The sequence below is a fragment of the Rhipicephalus microplus genome, chromosome 5 (assembly GCF_043290135.1).
Source record: "Rhipicephalus microplus isolate Deutch F79 chromosome 5, USDA_Rmic, whole genome shotgun sequence".
Lineage (NCBI taxonomy): Eukaryota > Metazoa > Arthropoda > Arachnida > Ixodida > Ixodidae > Rhipicephalus > Rhipicephalus microplus.
In genome coordinates this window covers 33,347,522-33,374,052 of record NC_134704.1, presented here as the reverse complement: position 1 = coordinate 33,374,052, position 26,531 = coordinate 33,347,522, and the positions used below count along the sequence as shown (strand labels likewise).

General features: G+C 48.8%; 2 protein-coding genes across 3 annotated transcripts; one reads left to right on the top strand and one right to left on the bottom strand.

Moving 5' to 3' along the window:
• Window positions 1–1,531: 1,531 nt before the first annotated feature.
• Window positions 1,532–23,956, bottom strand: LOC119174742 (uncharacterized). 2 transcript variants are annotated; one of them, XM_037425780.2, is made up of 5 exons: window positions 23,794–23,955; window positions 14,870–14,995; window positions 11,733–11,835; window positions 9,746–9,944; window positions 1,532–8,399 (listed from the first exon to the last, which is right to left on the bottom strand). In XM_037425780.2, the coding sequence occupies exons 1-5, from the start codon at window positions 23,894–23,896 to the stop codon at window positions 8,307–8,309; spliced, it is 624 nt and encodes a 207-aa protein (XP_037281677.2). In that variant the 5' UTR covers window positions 23,897–23,955; the 3' UTR covers window positions 1,532–8,306. The 2 variants fall into 2 exon arrangements, with proteins under 2 accessions (XP_037281677.2, XP_037281678.2); XM_037425781.2 differs by lacking the exon at window positions 14,870–14,995 and having other exon boundaries at window positions 23,794–23,956.
• LOC142817719 (uncharacterized) lies at window positions 6,378–8,168 on the top strand. The gene has a single exon (XM_075895173.1). The coding sequence runs from the start codon at window positions 6,544–6,546 to the stop codon at window positions 8,119–8,121; it is 1,578 nt and encodes a 525-aa protein (XP_075751288.1). The 5' UTR covers window positions 6,378–6,543; the 3' UTR covers window positions 8,122–8,168.
• Window positions 23,957–26,531: the final 2,575 nt, after the last annotated feature.

Sequence of the window (26,531 nt, the reverse complement as noted above, 5' to 3'; positions counted from 1 at the left end):
TCCAACAGCCGATTCACGGCTCTGGGGGTACACAACACCTTTGCAGAGATGCGCGAAGCTCATCGCGTTAACCAAATCAATCGACTGTCGCAGACGCCTTCAGGGCGCCGTCTTCTACACAGACTTGGCCTTAACCCGATATCTGACCAAGACCCTCTGCAGCCGGTACCAGAGCTCTGGCGTCAAAAGCTATGGGTGGAACCTCTACCCCGTAATATGAACCCTGACCTCCATCCTGGCCGTAGACTAGCACGCGCCGCGGCCCTTCATACGCGACACTCCGATCGTCCTGGTGTTTTCTACGTGGACGTCTCGGGTCCCTCCTCCTCGGGTCACTTCACGGCTGCCGTGATTACAGAGGGCAAACACGTAGATGGCCTCTCCTTTCGAGCAGACACAGTAACGCACGCTGAAGAGGTTGCCATAGCTTTGGCCGCCTCTCACCCTGCCTCACGCACTATCCTGACGGACTCGCGCTCGGCCTGTTCTCAGTACCTTCAGGGTTCCATTGCTCCGCTGGCGGCTAGCCTACTACAGGCAGCCTCTTGGCGCTTTAACCCTCATCCCATTCGTATAGTGTGGACCCCAGGCCACTCGGGCCTGCCCGGCAACGAGGCGGCAAATGCCGCTGCCCGCGCTTCTCCTATCCGGGCCGTTGCCCCTCCATGTCCCGAGACGGAATCTGGCAATACCAACCTGACGCGCTTTCGCGAAATTTTGGCTTATTACCGGGCTTCGCGCCGCCTCTACCCGGACCCCGCACGCGGTTTGGAGAAAGCGGACGAACGACTGCTACGCCGCCTGCAGACGAACACCTTTATAAGTCCGGCGGTCGCCAGGCACTTTTTGCCGGAAATCAATGGCACCTGCTCGACCTGTCATGTGCTCGCCGACACATATCACGTCGTAGCATCGTGCCCAGTTAATCCCGTCCCTTTCTCATCCCCTTTTCCTATCCCAACTAGAGAGGCTTGGAGGAGCACCTGCTCGGCTGCTCTACCTTGGCTGCACAACGCTCCTTGGTGGAGCGCGCACGGGCAGCTTCCAGCTCCACTGGCGTCCCGGAATAGGGTCTTGCCACTCTAGCACGCCGATGGGCCACGTCGGCACTCTCTAGTAAACTTTTTCTGAAATAAATGTTTTTTACCACCACCACTTTCTACCTCGGTGTGTGTCTTTGACAATACAATCTTTCACAGCATTCAACAGAATGAATTAGCACAGCTGTAAACACGCTTACCCCCGTATTCAGAAACGCTCCTCGACTTGAATTTGACTTGCCACCGCCTTTAATGCCACACAAACGCGTTTCGAACGCGTTGTCTTTAGGTGCCAAGGCAGCACAAACGCCTTTGAAACGCGCTGCTTTGAGGCGGTGGAAAGACAAGTAAAAGAGCGTTTCTGAATGCGGGCATTGTAGCGTTGCATGATTCGTAGTCATGCTAAAATTCGTGGTCAGTGAAGGGATCTCGCTAAACGTGAAAAACCGTTTCTCAAGTACGTTCCGTCAAGAAAGTCTAACACGCCACACTTGTTCATCTATTTATTCTCGTTGCTTGGACGCACGTGTCACTCATTTGCCAGGATCGAGTCATTCGGATTCTCCGTTCGGCGACGATACGGCATGAGATTGCTGTACCCACGTGCTGCTTCTGGACTGATGTCCCAATAGGAGGTGAGAGCCCACACGATATACGCCACAAGGACGAGGCCGACGAAGCTGAGCCAGAGAGCGGAACCAATGATGACGCGCCGTTTGTGTCGTTCCTGCTCTTGCTGCCTGTTTCTGAGCGCGAGGGGCGACGGAGCGTTGAGTGGCGACGTACCATCGTTAGGAGCTGGCTGCTGAACCGCAGCCGCGACGGTGGCTCTGCCGATACCGTGACCGACGTTAGAATGCGTCGGCTCATTGGCACTTTCCCACCGAACCGTCTTCGCGACGTCCTGTTCGATAGCCATTTTGCCTATGGAGGGTTTGGCGGGTCGTTGTTGCCTCAGTGACTGACTTGTTTCACACGAGGGAGCCACAACGCTAATAAATATAGTCAATGCCAAGTCAAGCTCGTTGTGTCGCCTAAATCATCTTGGCTCATACCCACAAGGAGGATTTGCCACACTGTACTTTTTAACTCCATTGCTCCATTGGTAAGTGTAACCTTAAGAGACAAGAAGAGAGCAGAGTGGATTAGGGAACAAACGAGGGTTAAGGATATCATAGTTGAAATAAAGAAGAGGAAATGGACATGGGCCGGGCATGTAGCGCGTAGACAGGATAACCGCTGGTCATTAAGGGTAACTAACTGGATTCCCAGACAAGGCAAGCGGGTTAGGGGGAGACAGGAGGTTAGGTGGGCAGATGAGATTAAGAAGTTTGCGGGTGTAAATTGGCAGCAGCAAGCACAGGACTGGGTTAACTGGTGGAACATGGGAGAGACCTTTATCATGCAGTGGACGTAGTCGGGCTGATGATGATGATGAATTTATAACTCAAATTAAAATACAATGCTTGTTAAAAGAGAGAGAAATCGTATAGCAAGACGTATAATAACGTATACAAAAACAAAAAAAGACGCCAGGCCTACACGGAAGGCGCAGCACAATCACAGCGAAATCCTAGAAGAGAGGGCTTTCAGCGCTTTTTTCTAAACACTCATTGTGTAACTCTTGTAAGCACAATTGTTGGGTACCCACTACGGCATTAATAACAAAACTTTTAGTGTAGTAAGGCGGCATTCGATATGCTACATTTCGTCATTCTCCTGAGAAGCGTGATATCCGCTTAACTATTGCGAGGAATTGTGTGCCAATTTTTTTATCCAGTGGCTGACAAAGATGAGGAATCATGCCAGAAGTGGGTATGTGCCACAGTTAATAGGTGATCAAGAACAAGCTTTTGTAGCGGGTTGGAGCACTAGACGACCCACTCGTTACACTATTCACAGTGTGTGACGCCTGGTTGTTCGTTTGCGGTTCTAACTTACGCTTTGCTACTCATAACAACGCGATTCCTTTCCCAACATCGAGCCTGCCTAGGGAAAGTTTGCCAACGAGTCCCAAGTACAATAATAAAGAAAAAGACAGCGTAGCTCAGTGGTAGAATACTGGGCTGGCACCCAGTGGATCTGGGTTTGAGCCCCACTGTGTCGTTGGTACTATAGCATGGCGATAGTTATAGCGCGAGAACAAAACGACGACACAGAGACAAAGACAAGAGGGACACAGAGACAAGAGGGACACAGGACAAGAGGGACACAGGACAAGAGGGGTCTTTCGTGTCCCTCTTGTCTCTGTGTCGTCGTTTTGTTCTCGCGCTATAACTATCGTCATGCCGTACCAACTAGCCCAAGCTGCCACACTTCTAAGTTGGTACTAGGTTTTTTATGCTAATTTCGCGCGATGTGGTTACGGACACCGGCGGCGGCGGCGGCGGTGGTGGACAACTATACGGTCCTGCATGCGCGAGACTCGAGTTGTGATCTCATAACAGCTTTTGCTGTAAGAAAGTGAAAAGGGCAAGACGATTAGAAAAGTCAGAGTTGAAATATATAAACAAGAACAAGGGGGCCGGAAATGGGGTACGTGCCATTGGATTTGAAGGACAAACAAACAAATTGTATTAATCTGGCGGTCAGCAACGTATCCTTCGGATCGCCTGAATGAATATATGGCACTGCAGCCCGTACCCAACTGACTGGCTCCAAGCGGTAAAAGGGTAGATGTATTAAATGCTAATCCCAACATACCAACCGCCTTTCGAGAATCATTTGGCGGCGTGAGGCAAAACGGCGGCGTGAGAAGGAAGGGACCTATTGTTTTCGGTTCATTGCAAGCTGCACATAATCAGAATCCAGATTTCTGAAGATAATAATTTAACCGGAAAACTCTACAGCGAAAGCTTGTGAGGGTCACCTCAGGTTGACGGGAAAGACATCTTGTGGTGTTCCATGTGAACTGTATAAGTGCCGGTGCTCCTCAAATTGTAAGAGCGTTGTTTCGTTGTTTTTTTAAGGCTAACAGGCGTTTGATTCGTTATGCAGTATTAAGAGAAAACTGTGGAGCTGCTAGTAATACTGGGCCATTTAGAGACGTCGAAGTGAGTGAGTCAGCCACTTCAGTTAGTACAACTCCTTAAGTCAATGTCAAAGCTTGGTTGGTTGGTTGGATCCTCAACACCTTGGCGCAACCCACCTAGGGGGATAGGCCATGAATGAGACGGTGCCTAATGTCAATGCCTAATATCAATGTCATGCCTAATGTCACAGCATGAAAGAACTTTACGCTTACCTTCTTCTTCATCCACCTCACACGGCATGCTTATTGATAAATATGTATCTTGGGGTATGCACCTTTTTTTTATTAGAACACCACAGACATTCCTTCAGTAACCGTCCAACGGTTTCATCAGGCGAGTTTATTGCTTCACAAATCAGCCACCAGATTTATTTTTCCGCAAAGCTCGAGTGGAGTTACGGTAATCAGTCGTATACGTTGTAACTAAAGTCCCTGTATATTTAAAAATCTAGGGACTTTAACTGTAACTGCTCTTTTCTCTCGCCCCGACGAGTGCCCTGGAAGCTAAGCAGAAAGGGATGGCAAGAGGCAACGAATTCACGTCAGGTACGCGGCATGACCTTGAGCACTTTTTTTTTTTTCGAACGTGAGGTTTGCGGTGTGATCGGGAGCGCGCGCAAGGGCACGTGACGGCCTCTCACGGCGGCCACAGTAATTATGAAGCTCACGATGCTCAAATGAGTCAATGACCGTCAATTTGGCTACATGGCGCGGTCATTTGGGCATGTCGCACCATTAGTAGAAAGAAGACGAAGCTATTTCAACCTTACTTTCGACCTTGAAAATAGCTGTAAGTTCGAGGCCACTTGCTGCGCTGTCTTCTGTGTTCTTAGAAGTCTCGACTACGAATCAGCACCGTTTTTTTACCATGCTGAAAAAGTGTTTCAGGGTGACTTCAACGAGCAAAAACAACTTCTCTACCAATTCATTCCTCGTCCCCATATCTCCCTTTCTGAGCAATGTAGGAAACTGATCAAAGCTAAAGTTCACCTCCTCTCCAATCCTCCATTCTCTCTTTCTTAATTAGCAACGAGCACATAGAGTGCTGGTTCCGTCCGGTTATTTGCCTTTGTCCCTGTGTTTGCGCCGTTTTAACACGATAGCGTTAAAGAGCTCGTTTCGCAGAAATTCCGGCGTTTTTGTATAAGTTTCTGCGTCATTGGTTGCGAGCGAAAAATCATTTTTGCGTGACCGAAAAATCGAGAAAGTTGCAAGTAAAATGATAATAAATTCGGGGCAGTAAACCCGAAACGTTTGCATGGCACGCGGATACCACACAGCTACGCCTCTGCTTTAGAATACAGTGAAAATAACTTCATCCGCTTGGAAATGCAGCGAAAGTAACTTCCATTCTTTACCAACACACGCGTGTTGTATATATGCATACTTCACAATACAACATGCAATATTACTGTAATAATGCGTGGTACCAGCGTACATTGCCATAGGGCGTCAGAACACAGGATTATCATAGTGACTGCATAGTTGAAAGCCGAAAAGATTTCATACACTAAGTGTTTGAAGTACGCACTAGGAACAGAATATTGGTATCCCGTTCAACTCTTCAAGGAGACTCCTAAGGGTTCAACAATTTTATACTCTCCATGGTGAACGATATTTCACTGATGATGGTGATGCTCCTGGAATGACTGGCTTCTTATCCTCCAGGCGGGTTGGCAAAGCGTCCGGCGGATAAATTTTTCGAAGGGCTGGAGGTTGATGGGACTTATGAAGATTTATTTTTAATAATTACCAACTTTAGTTTTATCATGTTGCGTAACGTTTCAAAGATCTAAAAATCACCATGCCATATGAAGGCATAATCTAAATATTATTAGCGGTTGATGTATTGAATAAATTGATTTGACTCGCATATGAATTTTCGAACTGCGTATATGCGTATATTTCCGTCCGAGTGCCTCAGTAGAGAAGTCCGGAATAATAATAGTAAAGGCCAATGCTGAGCCTCGGATTTAAAAGTACCTGTTATTATTCATCTATTAACCGTGGCAAAAACAATGCTTGTTTATTTGTTAATTTGTTTCATGATTTATGGCTCCTGACCCCACGGGAACACACCTTCTGGGGGGGGGGGGGGGGGGGGCTGGCCAAGAAAGTTTGTATCGACGTCTTCTTCATTACTATGTGAGTGAGGGTGCGCGCGCGGATCGAGTTTATAAGGACGCGCAAAATGTTCGGAAACTTTGTCGTCGTCATACATAAACTCAAAAGTCGCGCGGTTAAAAGCTCATCGGATCGTCTTCTTTTTCAGCCGTTGCGCGAGTTTCTCTGCCGAACGAGCGTCGAGCGTTCTGATTGGCGGGACCCGGAGGCGAGCACGAGACGCCCGTGCAGCGTGCCAGCGCAGAGCGAGCCAGCGCGTGGCACGAGCAGGGCGAGATTCGGCACCGGTCCCGTCAGATCTTGCCAGTCTAGCCTAGCGGTGACACGTCAACTCGTCGGTCCTGGACCATGGCACTGTTAGGCCTAGTGCTGGTTGGCTTGACCCTCTCCTTGGCTGTTCGGGCCGATCTTCATGAGGACCACTTTCGGCTCGGGGACACCGGTAGCCTACGGCCAGCGCCTTACGACGCTGATCGGCAGCGGGCCCTGCTCGAAGGTCCTTTTCACCGGGCGCCCGTTCAGCAGTTAAGCCTCGCGAGTCCTAACAACGGATCCGGAGCCGCGTTCGATGTTGGCAAGGCCCCCGCCCAACAGAGCCCTGTGGCCTCTCCCAACGCCCCGGTGGCCGCTGCAGCTCCCGCTGCAAACGGCAGCGCAGCCGCAGCTGCCCCTGCTCATAAATCTTTTTTTGAACGCAGCCCCGTGAACCCGGTCTTCGGCCTGGAACAGCAGCCCGACTCGGATGAGGGTTCAAAGCAGCTGCTGGAGCAGGACGTCGGTAAGCTGCAGCGCCGTAAGTTCCGCATGCGCCGCCACAAGGGATTCAAGGTTGGAGCACGCAAGGTACGCAAACTTCTCGAGGACGAGATGGGCCCTGCCGGAGTTGCTCAGGAAGGCTATGTCCAGCAAAGATCCGATCAGGCTGCTCCCGCTAGCCGACTCGAAGCCCTGGCCGGTCTGAAGGTCGAGTACGCGCGGGCTTTCATCGCGGCCGAAGAGCCCGAGGCTGACTCTGGTCCTATGGAACTTCTCTGCACGGTAGGCTACAAGGAGTACGCCAGCATCTCCTGGACCGTCAACGGCCGTCCCCTCGAGAACTTCATCGACCGCTCTACCATGTCCACCGTGAAGAATGACGTTCCCGTGAAGATCTCAAAAATCACCATCACCCAGCTTGAGAGGCTTCCATCCGACAATGGCAAGTTCATTTTCGAGTGCACGGCTCTAGTTGACGCGCAGGTCACCAAGGCAACCATTGCCCTTGGTTCCATCATCGAGGACACATGCACTAGCAACGCTCAGTGCGAGCCACGCGGAGCATCGTGCAGCGAGGGACGCTGCCTCTGCAAGCCTTCCCAGCCCGTCAGCCTCAAGTCCAAGCACCTGACCTGCCGCGCTGCGGCCGGCCTTGGATGGCCCTGCGACTACTCCGAACAATGCGTCTTCGCCCAGCCGAACGCCGTTTGCAATGACCGCCTTGTCTGCGACTGCGCCCTTGGTTTCACCCGGTCCCTGGACGGCAAGACCTGCGACAAGCTGACCACCACTGGAAAAGTCATCGGACAACCCTGCAAGTCCAACACCGAATGCCACGCAGCGGGAGCCGCTTGCCTGAAAGACGTCTGCGCCTGTGCCAACAACACCGTCGAGCGCGGCGGCATGTGCCTACCCGAGGAGCACCTGAAGCAGGCTGGAGTCCAGAGCCCGAATTTCCTGGCTGCCGAAGACGGCATCAAGACCGTTCACAACGACACCCGCGTCACCGTGGCCGCGGCCATGTTCAACGAGGTGACAGACAAGAAAGAGTCCACCATGGCACCCGCTCTGGGCGTGCCCGTCCGTAGCTCGGCTGGAGGCCTGGCTTCACCTGCTGTCCTCGCGGCGGCCCTCTCCTTGGCCGCTCTTCTTTTTGTCCGCCGCCGCTGAGTCTGCGCGCGCTTCAGTGCAGCAAATAAAAAAAAAGTTGCACTTGACCCAGCTTGGTCTACAGTCTCTTGATTTTCTGGCTCGAGCCGTTGGTCGCACGTCTATTGTTGCGTTCCAACGAGTCGCGCCACCTGAGATTAATTTGCCTCCGTGGCAGGACGCCACCGTAAAGTCTTTCGGTAGGCTTAAATAGACGCTCGGCAGGCTGCATTCCGCGCGTGAAAGCGTTGCTGATGTTGCGTAACTTCTTCGTAGGAAGGCGGCAAGGTGACTGCAACCTGCATGAAGAATATCCACAGATTCAGTTTATTCAGCCATCACTCGTCTAGCAGTCGCTACACTTATACAGCTGGCTGGTCTTAATGAGTATTATTTGTTTGTAATAAGCCTAGCTCAAGGCGTTCACGAAGCTCGCAGCACGATACGATTGGCAAACCCGTGCCACGCGCATGCCCATGTTCACGTGCATATGCGCGTCCATGGGAAGCAGATGCGCCTGTGCCTCGTGTGAAGCGTGCGTAACGGACCGCTAAACGTGCTGCTCGCTGCAGGCGCTGGTGTTAGCAGGGTGTCATATGGAGCCGAAGATAAGGCGAAAAAAAAGAAGAAGAAAAAAGAAGAAACACGAATAAGAAAATCTATAAGTTACTATGTTTTCTTGGCCAATCCCCCAGAGTGGGTGTGAGTCATGGTATTCCGGCTACAAACTAACATTAATAAAATAAATTAAAAAATTGCACTATACCAAAAGAGTGGCTACTTGGGCTGGTTGGTATTACATTTCAAAAGAGGATGCTTCACTGAGTATATTGCACTAAAAAGTACATTTCTTTTACAACACTAACAAATTGCCATGAAAATTTTGAGTGCAAGGAAAGAGAAAGAAAAAAAAAACAGCGCATACAAAACAGAGTATTTGTCCGAAGTGCCTTTTTGATTCGTGAGTAGCGCTAGCTTTCTTGCTTGCCTGACTCTTGTGTTCTCGCTCTAGCCCACGGCCATGAAACCGGCAGTTGATATAAAGGGTTTAGCGCCATATTGTTTAAGTGATGTTAGCACGTTGGCTGTACTTGAAAAATGGTAATTCGTTTTTGCTTGGTCGCCTAATGAAAATTGACCCATACCAAGACCCATCTGGCGAGATAACAAAAACAAATTGTCATTTCTACATGATTATCTCTTAAAATCTGTTTTTTTGTTCACCTTCTGTCGTGGCTCACGCCGCTTTCTTTTTTTCCCTTTTTTATTATAGAGGCCAGATCTTCACTTATAAATAGGCTACACTGCATTTTCATTTCTGATTTCATTTCTGATTTCATTTCTGATGTTTATTTTCTTTCTACTGCACAATTATTGACTTATTTGGTCCTTTTAACGTGTGCAATAGGCGCCGCGTAGGGGGGGGGGGTAGATCAGCCTTTCCAGCAGGTTTTTAAATTTGTGTATACATACGCAAGACAAGCAAAACCAACACACAGACGCACATACAGTGGCGCATGTACGCGCATGTACACGCACGCACATACACATGCTCATAAAGGTGTCAGTTGGTTTTAACATGGTTCGAAACTTAACCCGGTCTTGAAAGTAGACCTCGCGCCTATGCTGATTGTAAAATACGTGCCTGATTGTCAGATAAAGGCACCGCATGCCACGAACTAGGCGCCGGGTCTTCCAGCTTGGAGCGGAAACAGGAACTGTTGACGGCGACTTCGTAGGCAGGTGGCTTGTCGCCCTGGTACGTGTCCGACCACAGAGAGAACGCGACGCTAGATGCCGAGCTGTGGTCCTCTACTTCTCGGTTTCGCCGCTCGTCGAGCTTCCTGCGAGTGCGCAAAGACGGAAAAGCGAATATCGGGGCCTGTTCACACTGGCGGATAATTCCGCCGAATCACCGAGCGTTAAGCAGCAGCATGAGTGAAGGAACAATAGAAACGTCGCTTTTTAGAGCTACATCTCTACAGCTCCCGCTGCAAATCCGGAAAACGATCTTGTGCGTGCGTTTAAACTCAGAGCTCAACCAACGTCACTTTGCTACTTTTATAGCAACAAACATGCAAGGCGTTGTTTCGTTACCCTCTCCCGCGCACGTCTCTCCATCTGTCGGCAAGAGCTGCGAGCCTGTGCGCAACCTCAACTCCTGTCGCATGACTCCTCCTCAAGAGAAACACCATGCCGCTGCTTTCCGCCAGAAGGCACTGATGCGCGGAACACCGCCGCGGAATGCTTTGCGTGTTGAAAAAAAAAGCAAAAGAAAAGCAAGCGGCTGGCTGTTTTTGTATCGGAGCGCCTGGACAAAACAAAATGTCGTGGTTGAATGTGGATAAACCAAGCTGGTCGAGACTCGAGCGGTAGCAGCACGCCTGACCACACGTAGTCACGTACCTGTTGCAACGCGTAAGAGCGGGGCGGGGCTTTCTAACATGACCTCGCGCCCTCTCTCCAATCAGGAGTGGGCGCGACGCCACTTCAGACCTTTAGATGTTCAAGGGCCCCTAAACCACCCAGCGGTCGAATTTTAGTTGTGGTGAGGAAGTTGGGCTCGAGTTTACAACGAACACGTAGGCGTGAGAACTTTTCGAAACGGTGCCGTAATAGCGGAGCTACACGCGTTTGATGATCGAAACGCGACGATTGCTTCTTTCCCTCTTTCCTACGCTACCATCTTCCAAAACCGATTGGCCCCTCCTCGCTGAATCAGCAGAGTGCCCCTCCTGATCTCGCGTGGCATACGTCACCGCTGACGTGCTGTTTGAAACGGCGTCTACTTCCAGTGGCCGCGATCCGTCACTCCGACGCCCCAGCTCGCCGTCAACTGAGTTCTGTGCGTCATCTGGGTGCACTGATCGTTGACTAACCGCTGTTGCTGTCGTGCGGCCCGTGCCCCTACGCTAGCGACTTGGCGGTTGCGTTACGGGCCGCACGTGTCGATTCGCAAGCGGCAAAACGACCAAGAACAGCAAGGTGGCCGCGAACAGCTGTTTGCTGAGTGTCGGGAATGGCGGGGACCAGAAAAGAGAAGCTATTGTTTTTTTTTTTTTTCGAAATTGTGGCACGCCCGCTACCTGTAGCGCTGTGGCGTGTGGCATCGTTGATCGCGACGACATTCTGCACGTGATGCGCTTGCTTACTTGAAATGTTTGGGAAAATATCGAAGGGGGTATAGGGGCCCTTTCAGGCCTTTGGGTGCTGCTACCGCTCGCATCGACCAGCTTGGTTTAACCACGTTGAACCATGACATTTTGTTTTGTCCAGGCCCACCAATACGGAAACGGCCAGCCGCTTTCAGTTTTTTTTTAATTTTTTTTTAAATCCAAAGGCCGCGTGCGCGGCTTGGGGATAATTGGTGACACGCAGTTAGTGTGAGCAAGCGAGCGAACGACAAATGGGTGCTTGAAGAAGTGACTGCGTATGAATAAACAGTGGGTGCGCATGGAGGGTTGATCGAGGCATCGGTAAGGGCCGCGCATATTTCGCAGTGAATTTTTACGCGAACGATTTCGCATAATTGTGGCTGCACTGTTCTTGGTTAACCTATAACCGAACTTGATCTAACCTAAATACGGCTCAAGTGGAAGCGTATGATGCTCTTGGCATACAGGTAAACCCACCGTTTCCAGTAGAGGAAGCACAGGGACATGGAAAAGATGAGTATGGACAGCAGGCAGCCGATGCTCATCAGGTACATCTTTGGGAAGCCCCTGAGGCGAGGCTCTGCAAAGTTGCAGGTGCCCATTTAGGCTACGAGCAATTACACGAACCTGGCCGTCGTTCATTGATGAAAAAAAAAACATTTTTTTCTCACTTGACCTTATAAGCAGAAATTTTGAATGCGTAAAAAGAAATTGAAGATTACGAGGGCTTAAGGTTTCTTTCTATTTCTTTTCTTGGCGGCGCACCAGGCGCACCCATTACAACTGATTAGAAAAATGAAGTCAGCGTCTCCGGTGGTTTGTCGCATCCTCTGATCTCAGTTTTTTTATTTGTTGCTTTACCCTTTCTCAGTTTCTTTTTTTTTTTTTGCCTTTCTTCTAGGCTCGAGCTATGAATGTTAACCACTATACATTTTTTTACGCGCTTCTATGTACGGCCATGAAACATACAAAACATGTCTAGGAAAAGGTATACGTTGCAACAGAAAAACAAATTTCCGCGTTTAGACGCACAACAAATACGTAAAAAAGGTTTTCAGAAGGATAAAATACGTCATTTACACTACGTCCTGTATTTTCAGAAAGGTGACATATGACTGGCGCAAGGAAATGTTTCTGGCAGACCAATTTTGCCATGGCCAGAGCACATGCACCAGTGACAAAGCCAGCGGAGTAGTTTGGGGGATTCAAGCCCCTTTCCCAACCCCGCGATATGTTTACATATTTTGTGCGCATATGCTAGCACACATACGCATGAACATACATCGTAAAGGTGGGTCGGAATCTTCACTCCCCACGATGGATGAATGTATGGATTGATAGAACACTTTATTGAGTTCCTGAATGATAACAAGCCCGTTTCATAGGGGGAGCGTCATGAGCGCACCAGCGCCATAGCTACTGTGAGCACATCTCGCTACTTTCATGCTGTATATGAGTTCAAGACAACGTTTAGGGCAATGACGAGTAGATTCACATGATAGATTTTGTCACTTATACACGCTTGAAAGCAGGGCCGTAGCCAGGAATTTCTTTCGTGGAAGGGGGAGGGGGGGACTTGTTGAAGGACTTGAAAAACACCTATCTTTATTATTTTTCCCCGGTAAAACACATAACCCCACCTGTAATCCCCCCCCCCCCCTACTGGTTACCGGGAGGCTTGTAAGAGTGTATCGTTTGCTCCACTGTCACTTTTAGTGTTTTTGTTATTACACGAAAGTGTTTTATGCCAGGGTTCACCAAGACTTCAGTGACGTATTTCCGTCACGTGTATTACGTTGTAAAATTAACGCTATACTAATATGAAAAAAAAAACATTTAAGAAGTTCCTCCGCTGGACCTCCGACTCTTTGGGAATTGACGAGAAATGCCCGCCTGGTGCTCTACGCACTGAGCTATAGAAGCAATTGCAGAAAGTCGTACGAACGCGAGTTTATATCTTTCACGCATTCTCTCTCTCTCTCTCTCTCTCTCTCTCTCTCTATCTCTCTCTCTATGCTCTCTGTTGGTGAAGCGGGGTGGTGCCAACGTCTGCGAGTACTCTGGAGAAGTAATATGGCATGACGTATTTAAAGCATGACGTTATGGTCAAAGCCATGGATATAAAGGTCTTGGTTAAAGCTTCTCGATAGCAGGGAAAGCCCTGACCAAGCGAGCACCGGAGAGTTGCCGACGCACTGTACGTTCTTTGCATTTCGCTTCGTGTTGGCGCACGACGGCTCGTTGTTGAGGTCGTGCAGCTTCCACAGATATGCCCCAAGATGTTTCACCGCGACTACTTCCGAGTGTGTTAGCACCGGATTATTGGTGGAGGGAAACCAGCAGGACGTGGAACGCCGGCACGATGAGGAACGCCGACGCGCGTTCACGTCCAACTCCTCCTAGATTGTCGCGTCTCAAGCTACGAACCTGTGTGCCTCGCGTTGCTAAAGCGCTGGAGTACGTTTCAGAAGCGCACATCGTGCTGTTTCTCTCCATAACCACGGCCGCTGGATAACAAAATTGTTTTTATCCAGCGGCCGTGCCATAACTTACGATCTTTGAAGAGGCGCAAGTGCTAGTAGCCGTGTTTAGAGTGTGCTTGTTGATGTCATCTTTGTGTGCTATTAACGATACGCTGTGTTCACGTGTATGTTATAAACTTCAGTTACCACAACGGCTGAATCATGATCATGGGTGGCAGTCGTCACCCATGGATACGTACCAGGCGTCAACGTGGCTGTGTCCACGTCTACAACAGCGCTATAGCTGCGAAACGCAATAGAAATTGTACAAGCTCTCATATGTGACTACACAATAAGCACTCAAATGGGTCTTCCTAGAACTATACTTCTAGGAAGACCCGTTTCACTTTGGCGTCATACCGGTTCCTGTGATGGATGAATCAGCTATGTATTTAAGGGTGAAGTTCCGTATGGTCTCGGGCAATTGCTCGTAACTCCGGCATACCCTGTAGCGTATTCCTTATCTTACAATAGATGGCGCTGTCCCATAGAGACAGACAGACAGACAGACAGACAGACAGACAGACAGACAGACAGACAGACAGACAGACAGACAGACAGACAGACAGACAGACAGACAGACAGACAGACACGCTTCGCCCCACTCATCATCATTCACTCCGTTCACGGATATGCTGTGTTTTTTTCTAACTATCCCCTCTAAACTTCCTCATTTGAAGGTCTAAGTGGGCGTGTTAGGGTGTAAGTACATGTTTAAAAAAACGCAGCTGCTCCTAACCTTCTCAAGCACGGCTTTCAAGGACGGCCCAAAGCATGACGGATACATCATGCTTTGGAGCACCCATACTCGAGTATTGAAACTAATATAGGTGACTACAGGCAAGTATGCAGACGACACCATGAGACAGAAGGAAGAACTCCCATCTTCTTCTGAATTAGCCCCTTCATACGAAACAATCTTTATCGTGGTTTCTGTTTCACATGCGCATTTAGAATTTAAAGCCCGATCCAATTCGCTCAGCTCCAACTAGTTAGCAAAGGGTGACGTCCTTTTCGCTCTATGTGTATGCGCGTGCGTGAAGCGAACTTTTGATTTGCACTGACTATAGTAAAAATTGCACTTTCTCCCACCTGGAATGCATCTGTCCCCGTATAGAACAAATCCGATCTTGCAGGCGCATATATCGGCCAGACATCCCGAGTTCTCTGTCAAGCAGTTGGAGTCGGTAAGGCACCACTGGCCGAGTTGAGAGTCACCTGTCATGTCGAGACCGAAGCACCACAGAGCTTTACTCACAATCACATTTTGCGCTGATAAAATGAACGCAGCGTTGGCAGCACATTCAAGCATTACACAATTCCTTATGAAGACGAGCAACTTAGGAACTAATCGAGAAAAAAACTTTAAGCGGGAATTCCAGACATAGCTGACTCTTGTAACGTAGTGCAAACCGTCTGAACTATATAGTCATGACAAGACCGTTTTTTTGTTTGTTTTTTTGCAGCCGTGATGACGTGCATTGCCAGAGGTCACATTATCACAAACTTAGAAGTTTCTATTAAGCAGTTTACAACCTCACTCAAGTGCACTCAAACGTCAACGCAACGAATCGGATATAACAAAATATAGATTATAACGAAGTAAATAAAAAGTCTTGCAATATATAGTGTTTGGATTAACCTTTGTAACACATTTTCGTGTGTAACGAACTTATTCTCTTGTAAGATGCAACTTTGTTATAATAAGGTTTAAGTGTATTCACGAAAATACACTTGTTACAAATAAGCTGCACAGATCGTTCGCGCCATTCTCAAACGATGTTTGCGGCTTCATAAAATGCGTTGATGGGCGAGTTACTGCATGTCTAAACATAAAATTCAAGCACAAAAAAAGAAACTTACAAGGCACAGGAAACAAGTAGACAGAATAGAACGCTCACTACTGACTAGTGACCGTCCTATCCTGTCTACTTGTTTCCTGTGCCTAGTCGTTTTTTTTTTTTTTGCGCTCGACTTTTATGTTTGCAGCTTCCTTACAATCAGTTCCTCCGTAAAGCATACTTTAACATCGTTTAAAAACGTCGTTAGGCAAGTAAATAGAAATATGTAATGTATAGTTAGACGATAAACAACCACTGAGTGAACAACTATGGAGCTGTAAATTAATGCGCCAGCTAAAGTGATATAATCACTTCCACTTTATTTCAAACAGCGTACTCCTTGAAAATATGTTCGCAAATGATTATATACGTTACTTTGACGGGAATTCTTTTGTGTGGATGTGATCACATTAACAGGAAATGGCGTTCTTTTTTCTTTTTGTCTATATATAAGCCCTTTCTTGGCTCGTGAAAACGTTTTGTTGTACATATATGGTGTAGTCTTCGTTTTGTTCCATGTATCCATCTTTTTTTAATTTGTTAACTATATTTACAACACCTTTCAAACTAGTATTACAAGTCTTCTGTAAGGTCATTCTTCACGAAGGCCTGTCCGCTCAACCAAACATTTCCAGCGATCTCGACAGCTTAAGCCAACAGACAATAAGCCCCAAGGACGGCATTAGGATGTTCTATTTTGCTGAAATAAGGAGGAGGAGGAAGCAACAAAAGGGAGAAGGCAGGGAGGTTAACCAGAAAGACATCCGGTTGGCTAAAAAAAGAAAGACATGGCTAAAGACATTGTACTATATACACACTAAACGAAAATGTGTGTATATATATATATATATATATATATATATATATATATATATATATATATATATATATATATATATATATATATATATATATATAGTTAATGCCACCGCGCGAGTGGAGTGATGACGCTGCGTTAACGCGATGGCGCCGGTAGCGTATCTTGGAGGTAAGCGAGGTTATCTGGACGCCTGTGAAGGGGTTATCCGACTCTTTGGAATTAGGCAGCGTGCGTGGATGGACGTCCACGCACGATGCCAATCGTCCCCACGGGGGGAGGCCCATGGGAACGATTCCACGGCTCGTTTCCCGCGGGACCCTCGCGTTGAGTCGAACGTCGGCGACGCCACATCCATGGTACATTGAATGTGTTATGCTGTTTTGTGTGCATTATGTTCGTTTTTGTATCTGGATTGTGTACCTAGTTATTTACCGTATTGATATTTATGTATTAGACTCGGCTGGTGAGCTCACCGTGTGCAAAAACAGTTAATGGATATGCACGTGTGGCCGTTTGCCCGACGGCGTGACTGTGTCCACGTGCTCCGAGAGTGTGGCGATTTCGAGACCCGATACATTGAAAAGCATGATCGATTTTTCTTGTAGACGTAAATGACCCCTTCGCAATACCAACAACAACACTTTTGCAGCGAGAACAGGTTTGGTAGACCAGAAAACACACACAGAAAAGAAAAAAAATACACGCGGCATCAAAGTTTCCGCATTATCTTGCCATGACGTCATAAATTTTTATGACATCCGATAGGACCTGATACTTGTTCATGGGTTAAAAAGAATGTTTAAGGGATCCAGAGACTTGAACACCGCAAATTCCAGAAAAGTTCACAGATTAGATGTGTCGAGAGAGAGAGAAAATTTAATGCGGAAAGGCAGGGAGGTTAACCAGAAAACACATCCGGTTTGCTACCCTGCACTGGGGAAGGGGTAAGGGGAGACAAAAAAAAAGGGGGAAAGGGAGGAAGAGAAGCACAAACACACACACACACACTCGCACACAGTAGTGTCACAATCGTTCAACGAGGCGGGTCGCTCGCAGAAACTTCATCAGCGCCTTCGTTGCTTTCTGGCGTGAAGCTCGATCTTTCCGACATTCCAAGATTGACTGCTCAGAAAATGGCTGGTCGTCGAGGCGAGCAAACACTGCTGAGAGGGACTGTCGCTGAGAGCTGTACTGGGGGCACTGACATAAAATATGTTCAATTGTTTCGTCATTGTCGCAATGGTCGCATGTAGCGCTGTCTCTCATTCCGATGCGGCAGGCAAAAGCGTTCGTGAAAGACACCCCAAGCCACATACGGCAGAGAAGGGTCGTCTCGGATCGGGGTAGGCCAGATGGAATAGTAAGTCGTAGGCATGGGTCCAGGCGGTGAAGACGGGTGTGGAGAAAACCGGGCGTATTCCGCATAGACCTTGCAACATCCTGCGCAAGCGTATTAATCTTTGCTGCTGCGTCGCTTCTTGATAGTGGAATAGGTTCCATCACTCCATTTTCGTGAGCATTCTTAGCTGCATTGTCGGCATGTTCGTTACCGATGATGCCGCAATGGCCTGGTAACCACTGAAAAGATATGTCATGTCCTTCGTCTATTAGGTGATGGTACAGTTGTCGTATTTCGAGCGCCAATTGGTCTTGAGGTCCACGACGTAGAGCATTGTGTAGACATTGGAGAGCTGGTTTCGAATCAGTAAAAATGCTCCATTTTTGTGGTGTCTCTTGGTCAATCCTGCGGAGTGCGCTGCGGAGTGCCGCGAGCTCCACGGCTGTCGATGTCGTCTTGTGTGACGTTCTGAACTGGATGGTTTCGGCTCTTGCTGGGAAGATCACAGCTCCTGCAGATCCTCCAACAGTTGTCGAGCCATCCGTGTAAAGTTTGACATGATCTTTGTATTCTTCGTGTAGCATGAGTAGAATCATCTGCTTTAAAGCTGGCGCCGAGAGCTCCGCCTTCTTGCGAATCCCCGGCACTGTCAAGCGCAGTTTTGGTCGGTCCAAGCACCAAGGAGGTGTTAGTATCCGTTCCGGAGGCGTGTAGACTGTTGGAAGGCACTCACGGAAAGTCAATACTCTCTTACAGAAGGAGGCACTCGGTCGATCTTCTGGAAGCGAAGCTAGGTGGTGGGCAGGGGCGCGAGCAAGGTGTCTAATATGAGCTCTAAGCACCTCCAAAGTAATGTGCACTGTGGCCGGATGATCTTTGGCGATTGCGATGGTTTCCGCTGTTGATGTACAGCGTGGTAATCCAAGACAAACTCTGAGTGCCTGGCCCTGGGCGTTTTCTATTGTGCGTATACTGCTTTTGCAAGCGTTCGTCAGAACCGGCAAGCTATACCGCAGGTACCCCAGAAACAGCGTTTTGTACAAATGCAACATCGCGTGCACTGATGTGCCCCACGTTTTGCCTCCGAGGAACTTGAAAAGTTGTGCGATGGCCGTTAGGCGCTTCTTTAGAGTGGCCATATGGGGACTCCAGCAGAGATTTCGATCGATCGTGACCCCCAAAAACCTGTGGGTCCTGGCGTAGCAGACACTGTGTCCATCGATGACGATGGGATATGACGTCATTGCCTTCCGCGTGAACGCGACCAGCGCCGATTTCTCAGGAGAAATCTCGAGGCCTTGTTCTCTAAGGTACGCCGATATTGAATTCGCTGCTTTCTGGAGTCTCGCACGTACCTGAGGACGTGTTACACCTGATGTCCAGGCACAAATATCATCTGCATAGAGAGATATCTGCACGGAATCTGGTATGCGTTCAACGAGACCGATCAGAACCAGGTTGAACAGTGTGGGGCTCAATACACCACCTTGAGGAACACCACGGTGTGTATAATGTTCAGAAGTCGGCCCATCATCAGTTTGCATAAACAATGATCTCATATGTAGGTAGCATTGGATCCAGCGGTACACTCGCCCACCCAAACCAACTGACTCGAGGGCGTCAAGTATGGCTTCGTGAGAAACATTGTCATATGCTCCTTTGACATCTAAAAATAGTGCGACAGATAACCGTCTGCTCATTTTCTGGTGTTGTACGTATGTCACCAGGTCAATGACATTGTCAATGGAGCTCCGAAGATGACGAAAACCGGCCATGGCGTCTGGATATATTCTATGGCGTTCTAGGAACCACTCGAGTCTGGCAAGGATCATTCGCTCCATCAGCTTCCCTACGCAATTAGCCAGCGCTATTGGGCGGTATGATGTCAGCTCTAGAGGCGATTTTCCAGGTTTGAGAAGTGCAACCAACCGGCTTGTTTTCCACTCTCTGGGGACCGTTCCATCTCTCCAAGACTCATTGAATACTTCCAGCAAAGCACTTCGTGCTCGATTACCGAGATTGCATAATAGGCGGTATGATATGCCATCCGGCCCAGGCGATGACGATCGATTGCATGAAGCAAGAGCCACATTCAGTTCTTCCATTGAAAAAGGCAGGTCCAGGTGCGGGTCCAGTGAATGTGGCGTGTAATCAGCAGTAAGGGCTTCTGTGCAATTTGGCGGGCCCGCAATCTTCCTACAAAAGTCTTCTGCTACCTCGATATCCCTTCTATTTTGGAAAAGGGCCAAGGCTTTAAACGGAAAACGTTGTTGGGGAAATATGCGTAGGCCTCGCACGGTTCGCCATATTTGAGAAAGCGGTTTGCGAGGGTCTAGACTCGCGCAAAATTTCGCCCACCGTTGAAACTCCAGTTTGTCTATACGACGCTGGATCTTCTTTTGCATGCGCCTGGCCATCCGTAGATCTTGAATGGATTTTGTGCGTCGATATCTACGCTCCGCACGCCGACGAATCGCACGGAGTCGCTCTAACTCCATATCCGTTTCTGAGGGCCTTGAAGAATATGCCAGCGTGCGCATCGCACTCTGCGCTGCTTGTTTGATCGCTTGCTCAATGCCAGAGGTTAAGCCTTTTTCACAAGCGTGTTCAATGTTGGTTGTGAATGCTGAAAGATCGATCCTCCGTACGGTTTTCGGCGGGTGGTCGCTAGCAAAGCCTTCGATGGTGAGATAACTGGGGATGTGATCGCTACCATGTGTCTCGATGTCTAAAAACCACTTAACGCTTGTGGCGAAGCGACGTGACACGAACGTCAAGTCTAAACAGCTGCTGTACGTTAATCCTCGCAGAAATGTAGGGCTCCCATCATTAAGTAGAGACAGTTCATGAGTCGATACAAATGAAGCCAGCCTCCGGCCCGTGGTATTGACTTTTGAACTTCCCCAGATTGGGTGGTGGGCGTTGAAGTCCCCTATAATTATCCACGGATCCGGGACGCTCGAAAGAATGTCATCCAGTCTTTGGCAATCAAAACGGGCTGAGGGAGATAAGTAGACACCTATTAATGTGAAGGTGAGGGTTTTCTGCTTCACAGTCAGGCAAATATATTGGTTCTCATCATGAGGCGACACAGGTTGAATGATGTAGGTAAGCTCCCGACGAATATACACAATGACCTTGCTGCTTTCGTTTCGGGTTTTGGACGGGATTGATTCGTAGCCGGATAGCCTGATCGGGTTTGATAATTTCGGTTCACATATTACGATGATTGGGAAACGGTTAGCAAACACGTACTGACGAAAATCGGAAATCCGTGATCTAAGTCCTCTTGCGTTCCACTGGATGACTGATGCTTCTCTGACGTCTTTGCGGAACGATTGTTGATCTCCTGCCATGACTCTACGCGAGGGAGGCGAGGACTGGGCTCAGCGCGTCCAACACCTGTAACCCGCTTGGAGCGGTTGGAGTTCCCAGGCTTCTTAGTATGTCTGCCATGACAGCGACGAGGGATCGTAACATCGGGATGATCTGTCGATCGACCCTTGACACATCCTCAACGGAAGTAGACTCGGTGGAAGGTGTAGGGCGGCGAGGCCTCGCAGGAGGCTCCTTTGCCGGCTGCGTACGCGGAAGCGTAGGCCACTCATCCGCAGCTGTGAGCTTCTCCACTTCATTTCGCTTCGTGCTTACTACTTCACTCGTGCTCGGAGGAAATGGGTTATGCGCAACACTCTGTCCTACACGCCTCCGTCGGCGACTACGTCGCCGCCGTACCCTTTCAGCAGCCTCTCTGTGGGTTGAATTGTCCCTAACCATTTGTTTGATAATGGCGATTTCCTTCTTAATCCGAGGGCATTCCTTGGATGCAGCATCATGCGGACCATCACAGTTTCTGCACTTCAGACTTGTTGCCCGACATGCGTCTGCAGTGTGCGGCTCAGCGCATCGGGGGCATACTGTGGTGTTTGTACATACACTCTTGATGTGACCAATTTTCATGCAGTTATGGCACTGGAGTGGTTTAGGGACAAATGGTCGAACAGGATGTCGGAAGTGTCCCACTTTGACATGCGACGGAATGGAATCTCCTTTGAACATTATCTTTACACATCGGGTGTTTCCGAGGCGAAGTACATTCGCGATGAGAACTCCTTCGTTCGCTGGTTTTATGAGAGTTGGGAGGTCCGAATTTGCTATGGCCAAATCAATGTCGTAGATTACTCCCGCCGTGCAGGCACCGTCCATTGGAATAACCGGTCGAACTTTGATGCCTCCCAAATCTGATATTCTGCGAAGCTTGTCTATGGCGCTGGCAGTCATTGTGTCCACAGCTAGAATATTCTTCCGCGTGTTCACCCGGATATCCTTAATGTCGTTTGGTGCTACCCCCTCAAAGTACATAGAGAGAGCTTGCCTGTTTACTGCTCGAAGGCTGATGGTGGAGTCCTCGGGCATGAAGAGGATGGTGTGCGGCCAGCATTCTCCTTTTGACTGAGACGTTAATGTCCCTGCTGGTGAAGACGACTTGATACTTCTTCTTTTGGCCTTCCTGCTTCTCACGGTCTCGAAGTCGTCATCCGACGAGTCGTCGCCAGTGGCCGAGTACAGTTCCGTGTCCTCGCTGGTGCTCGAACAGGTGCTTCGTTTCCGCGACGAGCTTGCCAAAGGTGGTCTATGGTCGGACAGAGCCGCAGAAGGCTCCATGTCCACAGCCATGATGCAGTGACTATCACCGTTGGCCTCACTGGTTCTGGGCCAGGCGCGCTGATTTACCGAGGAGCTCGCCATAGCAGACCTCTGGCTGGGCGGACCAGTGGATGACTCCGCGTCCGTCGCCTTGGGGCAGGGAGCAGCGTCTCCCGTAAAAAGCGAAAAACTTGATAACAATGCTCGGAGCCGAAAGCAGAAGCGTTCTATGAAGAGACCAGATGTGTCGAAAATAACGAAAGAAGAAGTACACTGAAATCCGTTTCGTCACAATAACGGGTTTTAAGGTTATGGGGCCAGATTAGACATAAACTGCGGGACTCCCTTTGAAAATGCATCTGTGATTACGAAAATTACCAAAAAAAGACCTTAAAGTATTATATACGAAAACTGATATAGTTTTTCCGATCAGTGTACATTTAAAAAACAAAAAAAGGGGGTTGAGGGGGAAGTATAAAAAGTGGTCGCAGATGGGATAAATAAACAAATAACACATATTATTCTTAAATAACTTCATATCCACACGCGGCTGTAGCTGCCGTTCAGCACGAGGAAAGCTCGACAACAGCCCAGTAATAATATCTGGAGTTTTGCGTCCCAAAATGACGATATTATTATGAGAGACGCCGTAGTGGAGGGCTCCGGAAATTTGGACCGTCTGGAGTTTCTTAACGTGCGCTGGCATCTACAGTACACGGGCCTCTGCCATTACTCTACACGCAACCCTCCAACAAAATAGCCAGGCTAACGCAGGTGGTTCGCAAAGAAACCCACGGAAGTTCACCTGGTCAGGTAACCTGATGATGAAGCTGCGGCCACTGATCAAGTAAACGTGAAAAAAACACGAGACGTTTCGGAATCCGTACGTGTTCCTTGATCACACTGTGGAGTGATTACTGTTTAGCGAATTCATACGAAACTTTCACAGTGGTTTCGTAGTATTGTGAAAAACATCTTAGTCGAAAACAAGAAGAAGAACTGGCCATGCGCAGAACACGCAGCGCGAAGGCTATAGATAACTGCTGGTCATTAAGAGTTACATACTGGACTCCAAGAGAAGGCATGCACGCGAGGGGGAGATAGGGTGGGCCTGTAAAAAGTTTGCGAGTATAACTTGACTACAGAAATCACAGGACCGGGATGATTGGTGGAACACGGGAGAGCCTTTTTACTCTGCAATCAATTTGATGATGATCAAGGAAGACTTGCGGGTGCCGAAACGTCTGTCGTGTCCCCCCCCCCCCCTCTTTAGCTTAATTCAGTGGCCGCAACTTCTTCATCCAGATGCAAGCTTATTTGAATTCCTTTGCTTATTAACAGTATGCACAAACGTTCACCATATACGTACCTTTCTGAAGGAGGTCGTCCATCGTGAGCGCGTCGATGATCGCTGAAATCTTCGGCAGGAGCGCGTTCGAGTGCGTGGCGATCCGCAAGATGGTCCCGCGCATAGTTATCCTTTCGCCACTCGGACAGTCCGGTGGGATCAAGTGCAAGGCAGAGATGAAAAAAAAAAAAAAAAGCGGGAAGGGCGTTTGCCCCTCTCTCCCGCCGGACCGTCCCGCTATCACAGTGTGCGAACGAACTTTATTGCGGCCCAATAATCAGTGCGCGTTGTCTTGCAGAGATACGCCCGGTTTATAGTTGAGCTGTTGACCGCTGTATGGCTTACACGGCTACAGAGGCACAATATCATCGCATCGAAGGACGTGCTTCAGGCGCACGTGAGCGCGCTCGGCTGCCCCCGTCCGTTATTTGTGAACCGCCACAATCGTGGCGAGGCTTCCGGAGCGGAAGTGCATTATATTTCGCGTATTTACGGCACCTTACCTAGGCGGGGGAAAACGTGAGTGCCGTAAATACTCGCGTACGACGCGCTGGTGTACACACACACGTGGATGCACGCTATACGGTATCTCGGACCCGCGCGCGGTAGCAGTTCATACATGCGATAGGGAAAGTGCGGTGCAGTCGTCTTTATATTGCGACCCTTCTGCTGAACTGCGCGTGCAGCACGTGACCGAGTGAGCTATAAAGCTGCGCGGCTAGACGCAGCTGGAATCACTGGACGCTGTTTATATGCCTGTTTGTACGAGTCGGGCTTGTTTCCTGAGACCACACGTGTACACGGCACCTAATGAATGACAATACGAATGTACCTCTCTTCCAGACAGTTTGCCAGGGAGCTATCGCCATATTTAACAGACCCCCTACTTTCTTGAAATTACGGCCACGCTCTACCGTTCCGAAAAAAAAAAGTTTAGCCGTTTATGAAATACGGCACAGCACAAATAAACTTCAATACCACCGCGATTACGCGGGACTTTGGCAATGCTTCCAACTTCATGGCAATGTCTTCAAAGCGAATTTTTCTCAGACATAATGAACGTATGAACAACGGATTCTTCGGGATCTTTTTTTTCTTTTTTTTTACTGCTGAACTTAAAATCATCCCGTAAGTTTGCTGCTGGTCCGCTGCGTTGTATCAATGGCTATCGTATATGCTCTGCTGCGGACCTGTAAGTCGCGGGTTCGATAAACGTAAATTGCTAGAGACTCGCGTACAAGTGCGACGTACGTCAGTGCACGCTATAGAGAACACCATATGGTCAAAATTTCCGGTGCCCTCCACTACGGCGTCTCTCATAATCATATCGTGGTTTTGGGAAGTAAAACCCCCCCGATATCATTATCAAGTTGGCTACTGACCTATTTTACCCCACTCGTAGGTCACTGGTTTTGCAGCTTTAGCAGAAAAAAAAAGAAGAAAAAAGAGTTTATCGGGCGACTCGGCTTTCGTAGTGAATACGCTGCTTGTACAGCAAAAAAAAAAAAAAACGTTATCAATACTATATTCGAGAGCACAGGAACAGTCATCACGTTGCAAGCTTTTGCAATAGCCACTAGGTAAGCACATTCGGGTACGAGTCGCACCTTTATATTCATTGGGTCGTACGCCCTTGTTACCAAGGGTCTCGCACTTCGAATAGCTGAGCACTACTACGTCCGCGTTGTATCGACAAGGTTCACGCGCGCATCCCAGCCGACTCTTCAGTTGTACGACACGCACTTGATAGCATAAAGTGTGACCGCCGTATTATAGAACGTCCCTTCACTCAACGCTTCAGCTTGACTTGAAAAAGTCGATGGGAGCGCCATCTCTTGGCAGACAAAGCCACTGCATATTAGCTGTAATCTGTAGCGTTTCTTTGAGAAGCGCAGCGTCAATTTCAATCGAGCAGTGGCGCAGTACTCAACTCGATCAAGTGAAGGATGAAATTCGAGTCGAGGAGCGCTTGTGAATACGGGGGTGAGATTCCCCAAGTTCACCGAGTTAAAAACCACGCGGTGTCGCGATATAAATTCGTTTCTCCAGCCGAGTTTCCCGCGAAGCTTTTTACCGTTATCCTCAACATGTTGCTTTTCGTGACAACTATCGCATTTTACGGTCCACGGCCCGCAAACTACGCGGAAGTTTTGAATATTGCGGAGTTTTACGTGCCGAAAAATGACGACTGCGTAAACAACCGAGGGAGGGACGCGCACGTCGTGCAAGTGTCCTCCTCGATTGATGACTATATTTCTTTTTTTTTTTTTTTGAGCGACATAAACACGGACGTGAAGCAACAAACACCACGGGCACAACAACTGGGTCGTCTCGTCTGTACGTATTTATGTTGCGCAAAAAAAAAAAAACAGCCACGAATCAGTACCGACACGCCAAACTTTCAGTACTCTTGTCCTGCTCGATTTATTGATTGATATGTGGGGTTTAACGTCCCAAAACTACCGTATGATTATGAGAGACGCCGTAGTGGAGGGCTCCGGAAATTTCGACCGCCTGGGGTTCTTTAACGTGCACCCAAATCTGAGCACACGGGCCTACAACATTTCCGCCTCCATCGTAAATGCAGCCGCCGCGGCCGGGATTCGATCCCGCGACCTGCGGGTCAGCAGCCGAGTACCTTAGCCACTAGACCACCGCGGCGGGGCAGCCTTGTCCTCTTGGATTTTACAAATTACTTGACAGTTAAATAGAGCCCATTCAACTTCGTTGTAACCCTTGTTAATGCTGTGTACATGTAA